Source organism: Hibiscus syriacus, unplaced genomic scaffold, assembly GCF_006381635.1.
Source record: "Hibiscus syriacus cultivar Baekdansim isolate YM2019G1 unplaced genomic scaffold, ASM638163v2 tig00110163_pilon, whole genome shotgun sequence".
In the NCBI taxonomy this organism is placed as follows: Eukaryota; Viridiplantae; Streptophyta; class Magnoliopsida; order Malvales; family Malvaceae; genus Hibiscus; species Hibiscus syriacus.
Window position 1 is genome coordinate 627,341 of NW_024062610.1, and position 21,141 is coordinate 648,481.

Sequence of the window (21,141 nt, forward strand, 5' to 3'; positions counted from 1 at the left end):
ACTAGAGCCATAATTCTCAGATAGTGCAGCATCCGTTCTAGGTCTCGATGAAGCATCCTGGTTGAAAATTTTTGATTAATTCTTTGACCTTTCCTCTGACTTTGGCTTTTCCATTATCCCATGATTTGTTTGGGGAATGTTTCACGCTTGATGCACTGGTTTCCAGGTTGGAAGTAACCCTTTTCTTTACATCCTATTTTTTGGTGTTTTTACCATCTAGAATTTCAGATAACTTCTTGGCATTCATTTCAAGAATGCCTTTTCTTCCATAATTTTTATTTATTTTCACCATTGCCTACATATGTAATAGAATAAAACATTATAACAAAAAACACCATCAGCACCAAAACATATCATGTCGAAGTGGAATATGAAACTTACCTCGTTCACCATCGATGTCATCGTCGAAAAGCAAATTCATATATTTTGGTTGAGGTTCTCGAGTTGCATTTCCAACCGCTGAAACTTCTCCATTAGAAAATTCTTAACAGTACTTTTAAGCTCGTTTATGATTTCTGACTCAGGCTTGGTGATGTTGTCTTCCTCAACAACTCGACCGAGTTCGCCATCATTTCTTGAATTGATTAGGGAGCCTGTTTTTTTATTTTTTTTGGATAATTCATTTTTATTACCCAAGAACAGAAACTGTTACAAAAAACATCAGTGTTCTGATACAAATATCAGCCTACTTACAAAAAGAATTATATCATAATATACCCCAATGCTCACATAGAGTAATATTAACACTATCATTCCTATTAATATTTCTATCCCTAAAATGCAATATAACTATATCCTTAATAGCATGAAAATGATCTTGAAAGTTCCTGGATCGGCCTTGAAACAGTCGTTTGTTTCGTTCATCCCAAAGAATATAGATAAGAGCAGTAAGTGCAAGTTTCATGATCGATGTTAGTAGAGATTTTCCTTTCCAATTAGAGCTTGCCCACATAATAAGAGCATCCTAAGAGCAAATATTAAATTGCAGTCCAGAGTGGGAAAAAATAACATTACATAGCTGGTTAGTCATAGGACATAGGATGAACAAATGCTCCCTTGTTTCACAAGGATCATCGCATAAAAGACATTTACAGTCATTGATAAGCCCCATATGGTGAAGTCTATCTCTAGTTGGAAGTCTATCAAGTAAAGCCATCCAAGTTATCAAACTGAATTTGGGAATATGGAGAGGGAACTAGATAATTTTCTGCCATGGAACTTGAGGTCTTCTATCTCGAAAAGCATCTCATATATCAATCACTTTCACTGCTCCAGCAGTTAGAATGGGGTAAGCTACAGATCTAAGTTTGAAGATACGCCTTAGGCTCCAACTGTAAGAAGATCGAATGTCAACATTCCAAAAATCATTGTCTTTGAGAACATAGTTTTTTATCCAAGCAACCCATAAAGACCTTTCTCCTGCTAGAATTTTTTTAATAAGGAGGACCATACAAGCTTTATTCCAGGTCTTCAAGTCTTTAATTCCAAGCCCTCCTTCTAATTTCAGATGACAAACGTTCTACCAACTAACCCTAGCACCAGTTGTAGATTTATCAGCTTTTTTCAAGAAGAAGCGTGAACAGAGCTGCTCAACCTTGTTTAACACCGAATTAGGCAGAAAAATTTGTCTACACTAGTAGTTAGTAATATTAAACAAAACAACTTTAATAAGCTCAAGTCTTCCTGCATAGCTAAGAGATTTAGTAGACCAGTGATTCAGCCTTGCTCTAATATTATCAATGAGAGACATACAATCATTTTTTGAGATTTTTCTAGAGACCAGAGGGATTCCTAAATACCACACAGGCAAACTGCCATTTTTAAAACTAATGATCAAATGAATTTCCTCTAGAGTTGAAGGATGCATTCCAGCAGCATAAAAGTCACATTTGGAGGCATTAAGCTTGAGGCCAGACATCTCATAAAAAAGATCTAAGACATTAGTGACCCCAATAACAGAATCAACAGAACCTTGGCAGAAAATTAATAGGTCATCTGCAAAAGAAATGTGAGTAAGGCCTATTCCTTTGCATTTTGGATGATACCCAAAAAACCTCTAGCAGCTGCTAAAATCAGAAGTCTAGAGAGGACATTCATTGAAAGAACAAATAATAAAGGTCAAAGGGGGTCACCTTGCCTAATTCCGTTAGCTCCTTTAAAAAAACCAATTAAGCTCCCATTAAAGGAGATAAAGTACCTTGTTGTAGAGAAGCAGAGCTCAATCCAGTTGATGAAGATTCTAGGAAGACCAATAACTTTAAGAATGGAAGAAATGAAATCCCAATTTAGAGTATCAAAGGCCTTATGTAGATCAATCTTTAGAGAGCATCTTGGAGAGATTTTTTTCCTATTGTAACCTCTAACCAATTTTTGGGCAAGAAGAGTATTATCCACAATGCTTATTCCTTTAACAAAAGTTGTTTGATTGAGGGAGACTAAATCTGGAATGAGCTTTTGCAGTTTGCTAACCAGAATTTTGGAGATGTCCTTATAAAAACAGAGCAACAAGAGATTGGTCTGAAATCCTTAACTTTGCTTAGGTTAGGGATTTTTGGCACCAATGCTATGGTTGTAGCATTAAAAGCTAGAAGAAGAGAAGAATCAAGGAAGAATTGTTTGACAGCAGCAGTGACATCTTCTCCTATGATATGCCAAGCTTTTTTGAAAAAGAAAGGAGTGTAACCATCAGGACCAGGAGACTTGTCGTTTCCTTGACAAAAGAAAGCAACCTTAATTTCTTCATTTGTGAATTCCTTTATAAGATCTTGAGCATTGTCTTCAGTAATAGTAGACTGAAGAATGTCTTTCAACAAGGAAGGATCAATAGCTTTCACCTCATGATCAATGGTGCCAATCAAATTAGTAAAATAGCTAATCACCTCAGCTGACATAGAATCAAAAGTTTCCAACCGATTACCTTGGTCATCAATTAGGATTCGAATGGTATCCCTTTTATTCTTTAGAGCAAGAGCATAATGAAAAAGTTTGGAACATTTGTCACCCTCTTTAAGCCATTATATCTTTGTTTTTTGCTTTAAGAATAGGATTTCAGCTGACTCAAGGCTTTTAAGTTCATTTTGCAGATGAATTTCCTTATCAATAGAATCCTCACCCCTAAGAGTTTTAAGTTGTTGATGCTCCAATTATGTTTTCTTTTGAAGAACCCTTGCAGTAATATCACTGTAGCTAGAATGATTGAGTTCTCTAAGCTTAACTTTCAGTCGCTTTAGTTTAGAAAAAAGATATTGCATTGGATTTCCTTGAGCAGGAATGATCCAAGATTGCAGAACAATATTGTTTTTTTAATTTTTGTCATGCTCTACCCTAAAAGATTTACAACTTGATGGCATCAAAAGAGAAAAATCTATTATGCAGTTTATATTTCGGTTCCTTTGCTATGCTTTCATGTGCTATCCATCCATTAGCACTTATGCTCCTCTGCAGTTTATCCTTTCCTTTGCGTCTGTCACTTTCCCTCAGTGGATTGGATACCGGTACACCTCCCTTGTTTGCCCATTTGTATATTGAGAAGTGAAACCATTTGCCATATTTCAAAATCCCCGAGCTACTTGAATCTTCATTCGAATTGCTCTCTCTCCCCGTTTCTGCATACTTGGTCGAGTTTGTCGACCCCTCATTACCTTCACTAAAGCAATATGATGATTGAAAACCATTTCTGGGTTCTTCTCTATCTTCGTTTGCTTGGCCTGAGAATTTAGACACGGGTTTGAGTGGAGGAGCCAAACATGGGGAGGTCCATTCCTTTGTTCAATTTAGCAGGAAGGTTTGGATGTCTGTTAAAGGCAGCCAATGGCAGAAACATATGAAATTACCACATTTTCACTTTTCACCAATTAATCAATGCAACGAAAACACGAAAGATACAAATGCATCAGAAACTAGAAGATTAATCATAACTAAGAAACAAGAAAAAGCAAATATCTGCAAGAACTGAAAATGTTTCATATGGGTTTGCTGTGATCTCTAACATGTGGGTAAAGGAGTGAATTATGTCATCATTCTAAACTCTTGTCCCTGTAATATATATAAAAGGCAAGCCGAACCTGAAATGAGCAGGAGATGAACTGCCAAAAGGTTCGCTTTGGTGGAAAAGCCTGACTCATCGACTATGAACCAGGTGCAAAGGAGTCCTTCACTTCATACTTCCTTGAAGCACTCGATGACTCGTTCCCTCTAAATATATCACGGAAGAAATCGCTTTTCGAGCGCCTTCTCCGGGCCATCTCTTCTTCACCGAAGACCGGCTTTTCGCTCGAATCAGACCATGGATTCCGTGGCGATCCAGCAACCTCAATTCTTCGGTTTTCACCAAAACCATATATTCTCTCTTGACTTTATGGCCGCCATGGTGGACCACCGAAGACATCTTTAAAATCTATATCTGAGTTTCTACGTGGGTTCTCCGGGGAAGAACTTGGATCCGTGAATGTCTTCTGAGGGCTATACCCCAAAATAACACTTTCCCTCTGCGAAAATCTCTGCATTTCAGAATCGAAAAAGAAAATGAAGACAAGGTTGTTTTAAACTGTCAACGTGGTACGACAGTTAGTTGAATCAAACTGTGGTGAACTGATCATGTTTCCCGCTGATGAAGCAAGGGAGGTTTGGTGAGAAGAAAATAAAATGTTTTGGTAGAGAAAGTTCAAGGAGGGAAAAGACACACACACAGTGTAGGGTCAACTGCTTGAAAGTTTGACAGGTCGATCAAGGATTTGAAGCCACAAATTAATCCATGCAATAGAGTTGAAAAATGGCAAAGAAAAAACGAAGGGTAGGCTGTTAAGTCAAATACGTCATTCAATGATCAATTGTCTGCAACGGCGACCGTTATTCATCAAGCGTTTGTGTGTGTGTGTGTGCACCGTGCGCGCGCTTGTGCTGATTGAGTCTGAGCTTAAACCAAAACCATGATTTCCTTTCCACTCCTAAGATCTTCATGGAGGAGGAAATGATCAATGGTGAATGAATAGAAAAGTTTATCCAATTCCAAACCCAAAATCACGAGGACCAATCTGACCTGTTTTGTTGAGTAATTGTTGGTTGGATCGATCCAGGGCCTACCTTGAATGCAAAATGCTTCCAAATTCAGATTCCATCGGCGAAGATTAATGCAAATAGGTTGAGAGTGGTTGCATCATACATTTATAATTCTATTCATGACAGCAACCTTCTATCCGATGACATTAACATTAGCTCACTCATCTTCCCCCCATGATAATTATGTTGGGACAATGGAGCTCTTGCAAGAGGAAAAACAAGATTTTAATGGCATTTCTGAGATCTGACCAAGTAAAACGACCTCGAACTACTTTGTTACAAACACGTCGTCTTGTACGGGCAGTTTCAGTTTTAATGTAGCAGAGAACATTTTTGTTTGATTATGTGCTTCACCACCATTCTATTCATTATTGAGAAAGATCGAATCAGACATTCAAAGTGCTTTGGTGAAAGAAAGAAGGAAAGAAATGAACCAACGTCGAACCATGTCAATAACATCTGCAAACAAAAAGAGCAGCCCTTTTTTAATCAGGATGTCAATAATTTTGCTCTCTGGTTTTTAATTGCGTCAATTCTGCCTTTGAAGTCCTTCAATTTTATTAATTTCCTTCTTTAACCAAATCTGATTGTTACGGTGACAGTTAATAGTGCCGAAGGAAACATTGATCGTCAATTTATTTTGAGGGCTAATAAGCAAATTTTGTTATTTCAATGTCATCTTCCCAAAGGAAACATTTATCATCAATTGGTAAATGCAATCATATGTGTAGACATCAATTTTTTTCATTTAAAATTATTATTATTATTAGTATTATTATTATTATTAGTATTATTATTATAATTATTATTATTATTATATTATTATTATTATTAATATATATTATTATTATTTAATAAATAATTACAAAACTGGAAGCCCATTTACAAGCCCAAATCCCAGGCCCAACCAGAACCGACCCATACCCTAAATGGAAACCCTAAACTGATTTAGGGTTTCATCTAGGGTTTTCAAACCCTAACCCCCAGCTGTTTCCAAGATCCCAGAAGGCCAGCCGCCGTCAGCATCATCAGCCGTTGGATCTGGCAAGATCCAACGGCCCAAAAGGGTTCCAGATTGAAAACCCTAGGGTTTTCAAACCCTAACTGCCGCCTTCAGGTGTTCCACCCTGCTGTAGCCACGACACCACCGCCTCTTCGAAGACTCCAGAAACACCACGCCGGCCGTCCACGTCGCAGCTATGGGGTGAGTCACCACATAGTTTGGTGACTCACCAGAACTCATCTCTAGAACCGGTTCAACGAGAGCCTCGGTGGTGGTTATAAAAGCCACCACACCTGCAAGAAAAGAAAGGACAGAGAGGAACGGAGTACAACAGAGAAACAGACGAAGAGATAAAAAAAAAGGAGAGAGATACGAGCAACAACCAACAACCAGACCAAAACAGAAACGAAGAGAAGAAAAGAAACTTACCCTTGAAGCTTCGCTCATTACCGGAAATCTCGAGCATCACCGGAGTCTCATTTTTCGAAGGTAAAAAATTAGATCTACAGGAATCTAAGGGTTTTTAGGGAAAACAAAGACCGGAATCGGTCTTAGAGCGTTTAAATCTATATTTTAGGGAAATTTGGGAATTTCCGGCCACCGCCTCCGGTGGCCGGCGGGGGGACTTGCGGCGGATCATGGTTGCCAGCCGGTGGTCAGCCCTCTCTCTCCGGGGAAGAATTTAGAGAAAACAGAGAGAATTTTCTCTCTCAGAGAAAGAAAGAAAAGAAAGAAATGAGGAAGATGGCATATATGGCCGGCCATTCGGGGTATTTAAACCCCTCTCCGAACGACGTCGTTTTGGGGGAGGGTGTGCGTGTAATTTCCATCATGGGTAAACCCTTTCCGCAGTCATTCCGAGTTTGTAACATTACAAATTAGTCACTAAAAGCAAGTTTTAATTCTTTTAATTATGTCATTCAATTTTATTTTATTACATTTTAGTCATTATCAGTTTATATATATATTTAGGGTAAATAACTGATTTAGTACCTTATAATTTTATTAATATTTATTTTAATCCGATTAATTAAATAAGGCTAAATTACATTTTTAGCACTTAAAGTTTTTATTTATTCGAGATAGAGCCTTTAAACTTTGATAAATTTTATTTTAATCACTGATTAATTAATTAAGGATTAATTACACTATTAGTAATTTTATTTTATGATGATTCAAGTTATGTTCATAATTTTACATTTATTATTTTATTTATTTTTAGTCATTGTTTAGTTATATGTTAACTTAATTTTTATTATATTTTAAATCATTACTTTAATTATTGTTTTACTATATTATAAATATATATATTATTTATTTAATAATGTTTATTTATTTTCCATATTAAAGAAAAGGGCAGTCTTAATACAACTGGATGTCCTATTCTGGTATTTTAAAACTAATTATTATAAAAATTATAATTTAGTTTTATTACATTTTTATTTATTAATATAGAAGAAGAGAGCTGTCTTAAGGTACCCAGAAGCCCTTTTCTGATATTTCTAAATAAATAAATATATTATTTATGTATATTAATATATTTTCTTAAAATTATTTGAAACAATAGAATTATGAATTAAATATATCTTTGAATTTTTAAATTTCCAATAATAGAGACAATTTATAATTAAAAAGTATCAATTTTGGGCGTTGTAGGGGTGCTAATCCTTCCCTAAACGTAACCGACCACGAATCCCTTTTTATTAATAAAAAAGAATGAATTTTTGGTTAAACGCATATCAGTTTATCTTTTAACTGATGTTTTCTTAAAAACTCTTTTAAAAGATGATTTTTAGGTATTCGACCTATCTGACCCAAAAGGCCGATGGCGACTCCAAATTATTTAAAAAAAATATTTATTCACATCATTTTTCCCGCTAAGTAAAAAATTTCGTGCCCGGACGAAAACCGGTTACGACAATATGCATTAGCAGAGTCAGCGAATACTTTTCATAATAAAAACCATACCATCGTTTGCATCAATTTCACATCGTTAAAGAAGAGGCCTTGTGAGTTTCAAAACCCATTCCTTATTCCACAATTCTAGTTAAGAGTATATGAATACCATATTGAGGCTGCGTGGTGATGAACAGCATAGGGGCATGAACATATGTCGACGACACTGCCAGTGAGTATTGCCGGATAATCATAGCTATAGCTATTTTCATCTCAACCATGGCTAAATTCTGGCCGACACAAATTCTAGGCCATAAACCGATTGCATCAATTTCACATCGTTAAAGAAGAGGCCTTGTGAGTTTCAAAACCCATTCCTTATTCCACAATTCTAGTTAAGAGTATATGAATACCATATTGAGGCTGCGTGGTGATGAACAGCATAGGGGCATGAACATATGTCGACGACACTGCCAGTGAGTATTGCCGGATAATCATAGCTATAGCTATTTTCATCTCAACCATGGCTAAATTCTGGCCGACAAATTCTAGGCCCTAAACCGAGTGGAATAAATGAGGCTAAATGCTTTCGAGGCTGTTTAAATCTCGAGGGATTGAATCTGTTAGCATCTTCTCCCCATGTATCAGTGTCATGATGAACAGCGGTCAGTACCAGATAAAGCTGTGTACCTGCAGGAACGTGGAGCTTTCCTGGCTTAACATCCTTGCATGCTTCCCTCATCAACATCACTGCTGGTGAGTATAGTCGAAGTGTTTCATTGATTATCATGGTCACCTGTTTATTAAATCGTTTATGCAATCATATCCTCTTGGTCTTTAACATGAAAAAGAAGGTTATCAGAAGATGAAAAACTTACAATCTTCAAGTCACTCAAATGCTCTGCAACTGGAAACTTGCTGCTTCCACCGACGCGAACCACTTCTTCTCTTGCTTTGTCTTGCCATTCGGGATTCAATGCCAAAATCAAAAGTGCCCATGATACAGCATTAGCAGCTGTTTCTTTCCCCGCAAGGTAAAAGGTCTTCCACTCGTTTATTATCTCTTCCTCGTTTAACTTCTCTTCTTTATCATCCCGGTTCTTATATGGAGACATCAAAAGATCTAGTAGACTTGAAGAGTTCTCTTTTCTGTTTCTGTTAGACCGGATCACTGCCCTTACAGATTCGCGAGTTTCCCTTTCTAGTCTCCACCTCTTTCTGTTATTCTTAGTGGGCAAAAACCTGACACAACAGCAACTTAGGCTATTACTTATCGTGCATGGATAAGCTACGGCATCAAAGATCATTTCTTCCTATTATTTTACCAGCATGTGTTATATCCGTAGTTGACACTGTCTGGGCATTTACATAAACAAACTTAATTTCTTAAGTGAATTGGAAGGGAATAGCAAAGGTTATATAGATACTTCTTATAGCCACTGAGAACAACTCCATCTGCTGTTCTTGTAGCATAAAGATGCGTACCTTCTTCAAAATTGCTTCCGAATGCTGTTCTGGATATAACGTCAGCTGAGAGGTCATGAAGTTCTTTGTTCACTTCCAATTCGAATTCATCTCTCCAGCCTCTTTCTTCCTCCCATTTCTCTAGCAGTTTCGTAGTAGCAGCTATGATTTCAGGTACCCAACCCTGCAATTAAAGTATACTTCCCAACCCTGCAATTAAAGTATACTTCCATAGAGGCAGGACTTGATATCAGGGACACCGAATTTATGAAATTTTAGCAAGAGAGTACCTTGTAAAGATTAGGGGGATGCAAATAGATTTTAAATAGAAAATATATAGAAATATATAAAATATAAAATAAATTTAAATATTTAAAGAGGGCGACTGTCTCCGTTCATCCCTTCGATCAATCACTGATTTTGTGGAAAAAAATGTTGATTCAAGTTAAATGATTGATAATCAAGAAGAACTCAACTGTATATGATTTTTTGTTGGAAACTATACATGATTTTACATTCACAAGTGGATATAGATAAATGGTTTTTTTTTTGTTCAACTGTACAAGGTTTGCAAAAATGGATAAATACTGTGAACACGGTTCGATTTTACCCCGACTATTTCCATATTGAAGGCCTGGTTTTCAATCCTCCTATGGATGGCCCATTGTTCACCTGTCAATCCAACAAGTCCCTGCCCGAACAGCAACTTGGACATGGGATTATTCCGGACCTTATCAAACGACCCCCTCGTGTTCATAGCAACCACCTTGATCATATCAGGATCCGAGATTCCCAGCCTTGGCTTCGACCCGAACCAATAAAGAAACGGCGTCTCGTACATACGCGACCACCTGTGGTAGAAGGAAGCCACAGGGTGGAGGATATCGTGGTGTTCAACTGGAGCTGTCTTCAACTTATCTTCCTTAAACAAACGTTGGATCTCGGGTGAGTTCCCAAAGATTGGACGGTAGGCAGGCCCGCTTACTGATGGCCTTTTGATCGAATTAACCGAATAAGTAGAAAATATTTAATATTTAATATTTAATATATATTATTTATAAACTTTGGTTAATCGACTAATTAATCAAATTTAATTTGGTTCAATTAATTTTCTTTAAAAAATTCTATTAATAAATTTTTAGTAATTTGATTGAGTCAATTAACCGAATTAACTAATTCAACGCCTAGGAAAACACAATATAACCTTTTTTTTATTATTAAGTATGAAATTGAGTCCGGAGATGATTATTAAATTAAATAGCACATGGTTATAGGCTTTTTGAGTCATAGATGACGGTCCTGCAGTGTACGAAAAACAGCCATTAGTCTCATCTGGTAAGATGTAATCCTTTGCAAGTTTTACATGGGGTCGCCAGTTTCCCAACTATGAGTGTGATTATTTGTCAAATCAGCATTTATAAAACCATGTTGTTCCAGGAAACAACTGCAAATCTCCGGATTGAATTGGCCATAATTTTAAGCTTTTTCTTCATTTGGTTTGTTCTCTTTTTTGCTTTCTCTTCTTTTAGCCGATTTATATTTCAGGGATTGTTATTGCATTCCCTAACGTCTATTGGATTTAGAGATGGATTTGGGTGCTCTTAAGTTGTAGCAAGAAAAATATAAATTAAGATGCATTAATGTTTATTTACATTTCGGGTCACAGCCATATGGTGTAGCATCTCTGTCTTCTTTTTAATGTCTTTGTAGTAATTTTTCATGACTTCTACTTTTTATACGTTTCTGTCATTGGAAATTATGAAGGATTAGAACTAGGGTAGCGGAGTAGTGTTGTCTTAGTTTAGGTTTTAACTCATTTGACTTTATTCATTATCGTATCTTGCTATCGCTGACTTCTGTGCATCATTCTCTTCATGTTCCTACTTTTTAAATTTAGTCGGGACTTACATTTCTGTCTATATGCAGAGATTTTTACGCATGGATTTATTTGCAGGAGTTACTTCCCATTACAGACGCGCATATGAAGACTGCATATGAATACTAACTATATATTTATTTATCTATTTATACATGAATTGTATTTTATCTTTATTTTTAATTTTGTGAGTGTCGAATGTATTCCACGAAAGCTGCTCTCAACCTGGTGTTCGGGACACTTTCCTCTGCTTTACAAAATAGTATACAATATATGATTATTAAAAAATTAAAAAATAGTAACAAATGGAAATATCATAGTTATTTCAAAAGAAGGCAAAATTTCATGGTTCTCCCCGTTTAAGGAAAAGCTAAGTTCAATCACACGTAACGGCGGCGAATCAGCTACAAGGCCATAACCAAGCCCACGGAACATCCATATGTTTCTTGTTTATCATTTTCGGTCGCATTTCCCGATCACGCAATTTTTTTTTGAGTAAACTACGCCAATGTTCACTCATGTTTGGCGTAGTATTTATTTTCACCACTAATATTTAAAAAGTCACAAATCGATCACTAACTTTACCATTTGTTACAAAATGGTCACTAAACGTTATCAACCATTGATAGATGTAACCGAAATCACAGCTGGGTCATTATCTACTGAGTTGGATCATTGACCGTCACAACTAAACCATTTTGAGCGGCTCTTCTTCCTCTTCAACCCCACCCCATCTTCTTCCTCAACCTAACCAATAATGCTATCCAATATAGCTGAGTTTGGAGTTAAAGGCTGTTGCAACATTTGTCTAAACAAGGCAATAGCCTCCAACCCCTTCCCATTTTTGGTTAATCCCGTTATCATCGTACCCCACAAAACCACATTCCTTTCACTAGCCTCTTCAAATAATTTCATTCCAAAATCAACCAAAACACCTTTCAAATACATATCCATAAGGGAGGTCTGCAAGTAAACTTGGAACAAACGAAGTTGTTTTTAATACACAAACCATTGCTTTCTTTATCAGCAGACACATTTCCGCAAGCTCGAACCAACCCTCCCACAAAGAATATAATTTCTCTCAGGAAAACCGTCGAACACTTTCCTAGTATCTCTCAGAGAACCCAATTGGCAGTACACCTTCCCAAGAGCGAGCGCAACATACGCGTCTCCTTCCAACCTAAACTGGACAGCTATAGAGTGAATCAGTTTTCCATCTTTCAGGAATGAAAGTCCAACGCATGCTTTGATTGCAAAAACTAAATTGAAACTGTTATCCCCAACGATCTCCCTTCGCATTGGACTAAAAAGGCGTAAAACAACGAGGAAAAACTTATTGTTTGAATGCCCAGAGATAAGGCTGTTCCAGGAATTGAGATTCTTGCGAGTGATGCAATGGAAGGTTTTCTGGGCAAATTGTAGAGAATCCAAATGGATATAGGCGTTGGTGAGTCTGAAACCGAAAACGACGGAGCCGTTGAACCCATAGAGGACGATACATTAATAGATTTGTTGGGAGAGAGAGAGTTTTGGTGAGAGGGAAAAGAAGATAGGATTGGAGGCTATTGCCTTGTTTAAACAAATGTTGCAGCAGATTTTAACTCCAAGCTCAGCTACCTTGGATAGCATTATTGATTAGGTTGAGGAAGAAGGTAAGGTGGGGTTGAAGAAGAAGAAGAGCCGGTTAAAATGGTCTAGTTGTCATGGTCAACCATTCAATTCAGCAGATAATGGTTCAGCTATGATCCGTTACTCCACTAACAAAAGTTAAAGTCGAGGGACTATTTGTAACAAAGGATAATGTTAGTGATTAATTTGTAACTTTTTAAATATCAATGGTGAAAACGAATACTATCCTAAACATGATTAACTACTGGCATAGTTTACCCTTTATTTTTTTCCAGAATGCGTAATCGTTTGAAACAGCATGCGAAAGCAACCCCACCACCTACAAAAGCTCAAGTGGGCAGCTGCACTTACAGATTTGCCAACTCACCTCATTAAATGTGGTTCCTCAGTTCTGAAATCTCAACTCCAAAGTCCAAATGGTCCCTCATCTTCTGTTTACAAATTTACTACTCATTTGACCAAATTTTCACCCCATAACCACCGTGGTTTCACAAATATTAAAAAAACCAAAAACTTAAGTGTGTTGTGTTGAGTTCATTTTTGGGGAACTGAACCCTACCTGAGTCGACAGTCAAATCCGAACTTGGAAGTGAAAACAATGGTCTGAGAAATAAATAAACCAAAAACCGTATATAGTAGCATAATATTTCGTGCTATATCTGCTGGCGGTTAACTAGATGAGTTCCTGTACAATCTTTTCTCCGGATCCATCTATCCCAGGTTTTACCTCAAAAGGAAATTAAGCTTTAAATGCATGTACTAATTAAAGAAAACCCAAAATTAATGTCTAATATGCAACCCTAACACATCATTTTTTGGGTTCTAAGATGCAACTTTTGTTTTTCAGTGCCTAACTAGAGAACTCAAATGATCTCTAAATCATGGTTGGGCCATTGAGTTTTCTTTCGGGTGCACCGTCCCATGTTTCTCTAGGCGAATTACTCCCTCCTGCTCCGAATGTTGTCATGGTCGCTGCTAGGACATTGAAGCCACCTCCAAAGGAAGTGAGCAACGCAGACAGTCCACTTGAGGCAGCTACGCCGTTAGCCATGCCAAGGCCGAGAAGATCTAGCGTTGTAGGCTTGTTTCCAAACAGCAAGTATGAGCCTATCATGGGATTAGTTAAGCCAGAATTTCCGTTTGAGGGAACGCCAAGGGCAATGTTGCTCTCGGACTTGACATTAGGATCTTGACCAGCCGAGGATACTGTCATGCCTAGACCACGAATCAATGAAGGGTTCGATGCCGCGGCACCCATTTGGGCAGCTTTTTGTAGCAATGCAGTAGCCGACATGGCGGGCTGCGGAGTTGGAGCATAGTGACAATGATCGTTTTCGGGTCCAGTGAAGATATTGGAAGAGCCATTGTTGGATATGTAAAGTGGAGACGAAAGAGAGAGGGATGTTCGCTCCACTGGTGCAGATATGTTGAACGGTTGGGAGTTCGGTGCAAACATGCTAGCAAAAACATTGGCGGTTGAAGTAGAGGCAGTGGCTGCTGCAGGAGTTGCCTGTGAAAGTCCCATTGAATTTCCAGGTATTTCTGTAAGCCATTGAGGAAAAAAAAGTGTCAATGAAAAAAACAAAAAGAAGCAAAAAATAGCGTGAAAAGGGAGAGGGCTTTTCTTTATAGAACTATATCCCTTTTCTAAAGCCCTATGAATCTTGAAAAGCTTTAAGAAGTAAAACCAAAAGGCAATAATGCCTTCCTTTCGTTCTTTCTTTCTCTGATCAAAATTCATCGCCTTTTTGTTTTTTGATCATTGAGCTTTACTTATCGACAGTATTTAACTATATTACTCGTGAACACAAAACTAAACTACTCAACATCTCTCTCTTATTCTTATATTCTGTTAATGCTTCTCTTTCACTACCACGTGTGTTACGTTCCCTAAGACTAAACATACAAACGAGAGCGACAACAATAAGAGACAAAGCAGAGCCATAAACACACCAAAAACTTCATCTCAATGGACTCCCATAAACAAAAACGATTTTAAAAGGGGAAACAAACACCCCTACGATTACCTCAACTTTGACCTATCTAAATAAACAAAAACAAAAAATTAGCGGGGAATCTTCAAAAAAAATCTATATATAAAGACCCACACTAATATTTTTGTAACCTGAACTCTGAATTGATAAACCTGGAGAAACTAGAGCAGTAGTAGAGGGTGTTAAAGGTTGAGGCGATCGAGATGTCGCAGTTGCAGCTCCTCCAATCACAGTTCCACCACCATTTCCATTAGCATTAACGTTTCCTTCTGTACTAACAACTGCTATCATTTTGGTCTTTGCGCTTTCTTCAGCTAACGCATCGCAGAAAGCTCTATGCGTTATGAAACTATCCCTCCTTCAAAAACCATCATTGTCGTCAAACCCAGAACCACCACCCCGTAATGATAGGAAAAAAAAAGAGTTGAACTGTGAAAGGGAAGCGTACGGATGAGTTTGTAATTGTATTATACCTAGAAAAGACGGTGCCACAATCACATTTATATTCTCGGGTGCCGCAAGTCTTCATGTGGGCCTTCCAATCGGACTGAACGGCGTATTTTTTAGAACACCGCTCGCATTTCCATTTCTTTTCCCCGTGTTTCCTGCAAAAGTGTTTCTTGATACCGGTAAGATCACCTAGGGCTCGACCCGGGTTGTGATGGACGCAACTCGGTTCGGGGCACACGTAGACTCGCTTCCGAATTTCTTTGCTGGTTCTTTGCCGTAGCTTCCATGGCAAGTTATGGCCCCGTCGGTGGAGTTGCAGGTTTTGATCTCGTTGGAAACCTTTGTTACAGATCTCACAGACGAACCGGTTGGTCGCTAGTAGGGTTTTTGGAGATAAAGCTATCACCTCAGCATCTGGATCTGAAATGAGTCCAAAAGAAATTATTTTTTTCGCAACAATAAAGAAAACTTGGAAATTCAAATTATTGAGACAAAAAAAAGGAAGAGTGTGAATGTTCTTATAATTCACCTGGCATCCCGGGAAGATTTCTTTTCTTCTTCGCTGGTCCTCCTGCTGCTAGTTGAGTGTCTTGAATCTGATTACCTGAAGAAGAAGCAGTGGCTTCTCCAGAAGCTGTAGAAACCGTCACCGGCAACCAATTTTCAAGCTTCATCATGTGTTTTTAAGATAAAATCCCAAGAAAATACAGCCCAAAATTTCTTCGTTTTCAACTACAAAACAAACAATAACCCAGTTTTCTAGACAACGATTCACCGCAAATGATGGGTTGGGTTTCAAAGATTATGGATTGTTTTCACTTTTCGAGGGGGAAAATGATTAAAAAAACGCTTTGAAAGAAAAGGACAAAAAGCTTTTAGTCTAAATAAAAGCCATAGTTCACTAAGTCGTCGTCGAGTCAATACCGGAAGAGCACGGGGAGGTCTCGTAAGGCGGCTTCATGCCCATGATATATACACAGAGACATAGCGAAAGGGAGAGAAAACAGTAAATAAGCAAAGAAGCCTAGCGAGATAATTGAATGAGTGAAATAAAAAAAGGCCTAATTACTTAAAACTCTCAAACTTTTGAAAACATAAATAAATATGGTCCCTAAACTTATTTTACATCTAATATAACCTTTAAATCGATAAAAAAAATAATCTTACCATTTGAAAAATGAAATCCCATATTGATCCGTACATTTTAATGTGACATATTATAGTATTGACATGATAATTTATGATGGATGATGAAGTGATAAGAAATTTAATTAATTCTTTTAAAATTTTTAAGAATTTAATTGGTTTTCAGAAACTTTAAAAACTAATTTAAATTTTAAGAAAAATAAAATATTTAAAAATATTTATAATTAAAAAAATAAAAACATTCAATGAAATCAAAATACTAAAACCACTGTTAAATATTTAAGAAAATCATAAACGTTAAAATATCGAACTTAGAAAATTATAAATTGTGAATTATTAATTTTTTTTTCTGAAATGATCATTCAACTCAGTTGGTAGAGCACAATGTTCTTAACCTTGAGGTCGTGGAATTGAGTCCCACGGAAGGCATTTCATAATTCGGAGGTCTCTTACGAAAGCTGCTCTCAACCTGATGTTGAGATAACCTACTATCTTACCTCCCATTACCCCATACATATAGGAAAAAGCGACATCCATCCATTAATGTTTTTTTCCTAAAAAATAACAGTTAAAGCAGCGTCAGGTTTAACCATGGTTGAGTTAAGGAATCAGCTGTCCTTCAATTCTAGGTTCTGGCTGCATTACAAAAACTGACTGTGTACGTGTCACGTTTTCCAGCTTGCTGACATTTGTCGGTAGCAGTCAGGACTGGACGGTGCTTGTCGTTTAGTGAGAAAAGACTCCAAAACGAATTTCCCTTGTTCTTTTAAACTCATTCCTCACGATGCTATTGTTTTCGCGAACCTTTTCAGATCCGCTGAAATGGTCGTTTATACCCCTATGTAAAACCAAAATTCACCGTTCTGAAGGGTAATTTTTTGGAATTTAAAAACCAATCCAACGTGTGTTTGCACTGTTAAGTTACCCTTATCATCAATTAATAACTAAAATGATATACTTACGATTGACCAAATGTGCATTTCGTGTAGGATATATAAGGTAAGACAGATTAATATAAGATTAAGAAATAGTTTGACTAAAAATTTAATAGCATAATTAATAAATTCGGTAACACGCTATCGAAAATGTTGATAAGTTCATAATATTGTAGGTAGAAAACATGAAGAATTATTAAAAAAAATTGATAATCGATAAACTTTGATTATCAGTAGGTATCGATACATACATATATATATATATATATATATATATAAGTATTCATACTTACTTTACTGTGAAAAAAATTAATGACTTATTTCTATGTTATGATATATATTATTATTAAATTAGTAATTATAAGCGTTTAATGACTTAGGGTTATCTTTTGATGAGTTTTAATATATTAATTTAGTAATTATAAGCATTTAATGACTTATTTCTATGTTATGATATATATTATTATTAAATTAAAAATAATAAATATAGATATTACATATTTATTATTATATTTGGTTAAAATTATTAAATTTAAATTCAAAATAATATTTTATAAAAAAATTAAACAATAAAATATTTTTTTTATGTAAATGAAATTATTAAATTAATGTTGTATGTGAAAACATGAAGAATTATTAAAAAAATTTGAAACATAAATTGCACAGTTTCTGTATCCATACTTACTCTAAAAGTATAGATATTGTTTCGACATTAAGTTATGTCGAACTATTGTTTGAAAAAGTATTCATACTTATATTGTATGTATCGATATTTATATTTAAAACTTAATCGGTTAAAATAAAATAGGCGCTAACTATTATGTTAAACTACCTACCAGTTTGTTTAAAGGTTATTAATAATGTAAAAGATAAAATAAAATAGGTGCTACCTATTACGTTAAAATATATGTCAGTTTGTTTAAAGGTTACTAATAATGTAAACGGTAAAATAAAATAGACACTACATATTACGTTAAACTATCTATTGGTTTGTTTAAAGGTTACCGATAATGTTAACGGTAAAATAAAATAAGTGCTACCTATTACGTTAAATAAGCGTTACATATTACGTTAAATAAGCGCTACATATTATGTTAAACTAACTACTGGTTTGTTTAAATGTTAATATAATGTAAACGGTAAAATAAAATAGACGCTACATATTATGTTAAATAGGCGTTATCTATTAGGTTAAATAAGTACTACCTATTGCGTTAAACTAGTTACCGATTTGTTTAAAGGTTAATAATAATATAAACGGTAAAATAAAATAGGCGTTGCCTATTATGTTAAATAGACGCCATCTATTAGGTTAAATAAGTGTTACCTATTAGGTTAAACTAACTACCGGTTTGTTTAAAGGTTAATAATAATGTAAACGGTAAACTAAAATAGGCGTTGCATATTACATTAAATAACCGCTACAATTACGTTAAACTAGCTACCGATTTATTTAAATATTTATAATAATGTAAACGGTAAAATATATACAAGTTAATCATTTTAAATATTGTTTTAACATTTGAAAATATTGATATTTGTAGGTTGATGTGAGGGTGGGATTCATCAATTTTTTTTCAAAAATATTGATACATTATATATTAATTATTGATAATTTAACATTTATCAAATTTTTCAGCTAAAGTCTCGATAACAGTCATCAAAAATCTAAAATTTTAAAGTATTGATATCGGGTATTAATAATTTTTCTGAATACGTACTGATACATATACACTAAGTATATAATAATTTCTATACATCTACACTAAGTATTGATATTTCTACAACTATATTTTAATGGAATTTTGTAAATAAGTCACTTTCAATCTTAACATTTCAAAAAAAAAAAAATCAATTAACAAGTTTCTAAAATGATAAAATATCAAACATCATAGATGATATTAATATTTGCTAACATCATAGATGATATTGATATTTGCTAAAGTATTGACCATCAGATCATAGTAGTATCGATATTTATTTTAAAAATAATTGTCATCCAAATATACATAATATATTAAATCTTACCGATATCATTAAACACAACTTTAATATTCATATTACAACCTATTTTTTTATTCAAAATAACATCATTTGCCGCAACCTAGTATGTTAATATTTATTTATTAGAAAATAAGAAATTAACATATATTGTTGTCGTCGGATTCCGAAGGCCCCATCAGCTTAAACTTTGGTAACATTTTAGGAGTTACCTAATGTGTTGATAATATTAATAACAAAATAAGTAATTAACCTATTTTGTTATCGTTGGATTTCTAAGGCCCCATCAACTTAAACTTTGGTAATATTTTAGGCGCTACCTAATACGTTGATAATATTAATAACAAATTAAATAATTAAACTATTTTGTTATCGTCATATTTCTAAGGCCCCATCAACTTTAAACATGCACTATTTATTACATCAAATATATTAGCTCTTTTATTAATGCATCCGACGTGTTAACACTCAAAAGAATTTCATTGGATAAACTATTACATTCATCATTTTCGTTTAAATTTTATATATTTTTCTTTTCAAATATAAAATATAATATTTAATTACTTTTATTTTTATTTAATTAAGACATAACCACTTTTATTTAATTTTCTCATTTTTTAACTAACAATTATAAATTCAATGATAAAATATTTAAAAGTCGATAAAAGTAAATGATCACATTTTCGATAAATAAAAACGAACTTAATCACATTTTAATGAAATAAAAACGAAAAATAATTATATATTATTTTTTTACATTTAATGAGAAAAAATGTACACAACATAAACGAAAGTGACTAGCAGTTTACCTAATTTTATTTTAGTGAATAATTATTAATAAATATTATTTTAATATTTAATTATTTTTTACGGTGATGTATGGATAAAATAACCTAGGGTCTGTTTGCACAACTTGAGTAATAAATTATACACTTACTCACTTAATTTCACTACTCTCCTATTTCTCTCATTGTACTTTCAATTTTTTCAATTTGCTAATTGAACTTTAAACATTAAACTTTTTTGGTCACTTGGTCTTTAAATTTCTAACGGAGTTATGACATTGTTATATTAATTTTAAAAAAAATTAAAAGTATAGTGAATAAAATAGAAGAGAGAATAAAGTTCAATGAGTAAACGTGTAATTTATCTTTTTAATTATAAGTCTTATGTGGTATGTTTTATTATTAAAACAAGCCACATGAGCACCCCATTACTGAGTAAACGATCGAGTAATAAAAAAATTCAATGTCTAAAATTTAACGAGGAAATTAAAAAACTTGAAAGTAAGTGAAATAAAAGGAAGATAGAATAAAATTCGGTGAATAAGCATTTAATTTACCCTAAACTAATAATAGGAGTACTATATTAGAGTTATATTATATATTTATATTGTATAATATATTATCTTTCTCTGATTTGTTGGAAAGAGAAAAAAGAACTGCTTTTTAAGTATAATATTTGATTAGCAGCAAAGATATGCCATTGAACAGATAAGGACGAACAATACACAATGAGACAAACCTGAAAGATTTTGGTCTGAAATTTAGTGACTTTCTCGTGATTATGCTCAACATTCTTGTCCTCATAATGCTGAGACAGCTGGTTTGCTTTTGTGTAGTATATATAAGGATGTCCATGTTCCTTGTTCAAAATAACAATTGTACTTCCCTTGGCAAAGTGGCAACT

At 34.8% G+C, this 21,141-nt stretch overlaps 1 protein-coding gene and 1 pseudogene across 1 annotated transcript; both read right to left on the reverse strand.

Moving 5' to 3' along the window:
* Positions 1–7,986: 7,986 nt before the first annotated feature.
* On the reverse strand, positions 7,987–10,418 carry LOC120216765 (annotated as a pseudogene).
* A 3,117-nt stretch (positions 10,419–13,535) lies between these two features.
* LOC120216665 (zinc finger protein GAI-ASSOCIATED FACTOR 1-like) lies at positions 13,536–16,130 on the reverse strand. Its single transcript, XM_039214016.1, has 4 exons — positions 15,900–16,130; positions 15,394–15,790; positions 15,052–15,278; positions 13,536–14,468 (listed from the first exon to the last, which is right to left on the reverse strand). Exons 1-4 carry the CDS (start codon positions 16,045–16,047, stop codon positions 13,801–13,803), a joined length of 1,440 nt encoding a protein of 479 aa, XP_039069947.1. The 5' UTR covers positions 16,048–16,130; the 3' UTR covers positions 13,536–13,800.
* Positions 16,131–21,141: the final 5,011 nt, after the last annotated feature.

What these genes read in the sequence shown, in the direction of transcription:
- LOC120216665 (XM_039214016.1), bottom strand. Translation starts at nt 16,047, where the DNA reads ATGATGAAGCTTGAAAATTGGTTGCCGGTGACGGTTTCTACAGCTTCT. An exon ending in AAATCTTCCCGGGATGCCAG is followed by an intron (nt 15,791 to 15,899) that starts GTGAATTATAAG and finishes GACTCATTTCAG; the next exon opens with ATCCAGATGCTGAGGTGATA. An exon ending in TTTATCAATTCAGAGTTCAG is followed by an intron (nt 14,469 to 15,051) that starts GTTACAAAAATA and finishes AATGGCTTACAG; the next exon opens with AAATACCTGGAAATTCAATG.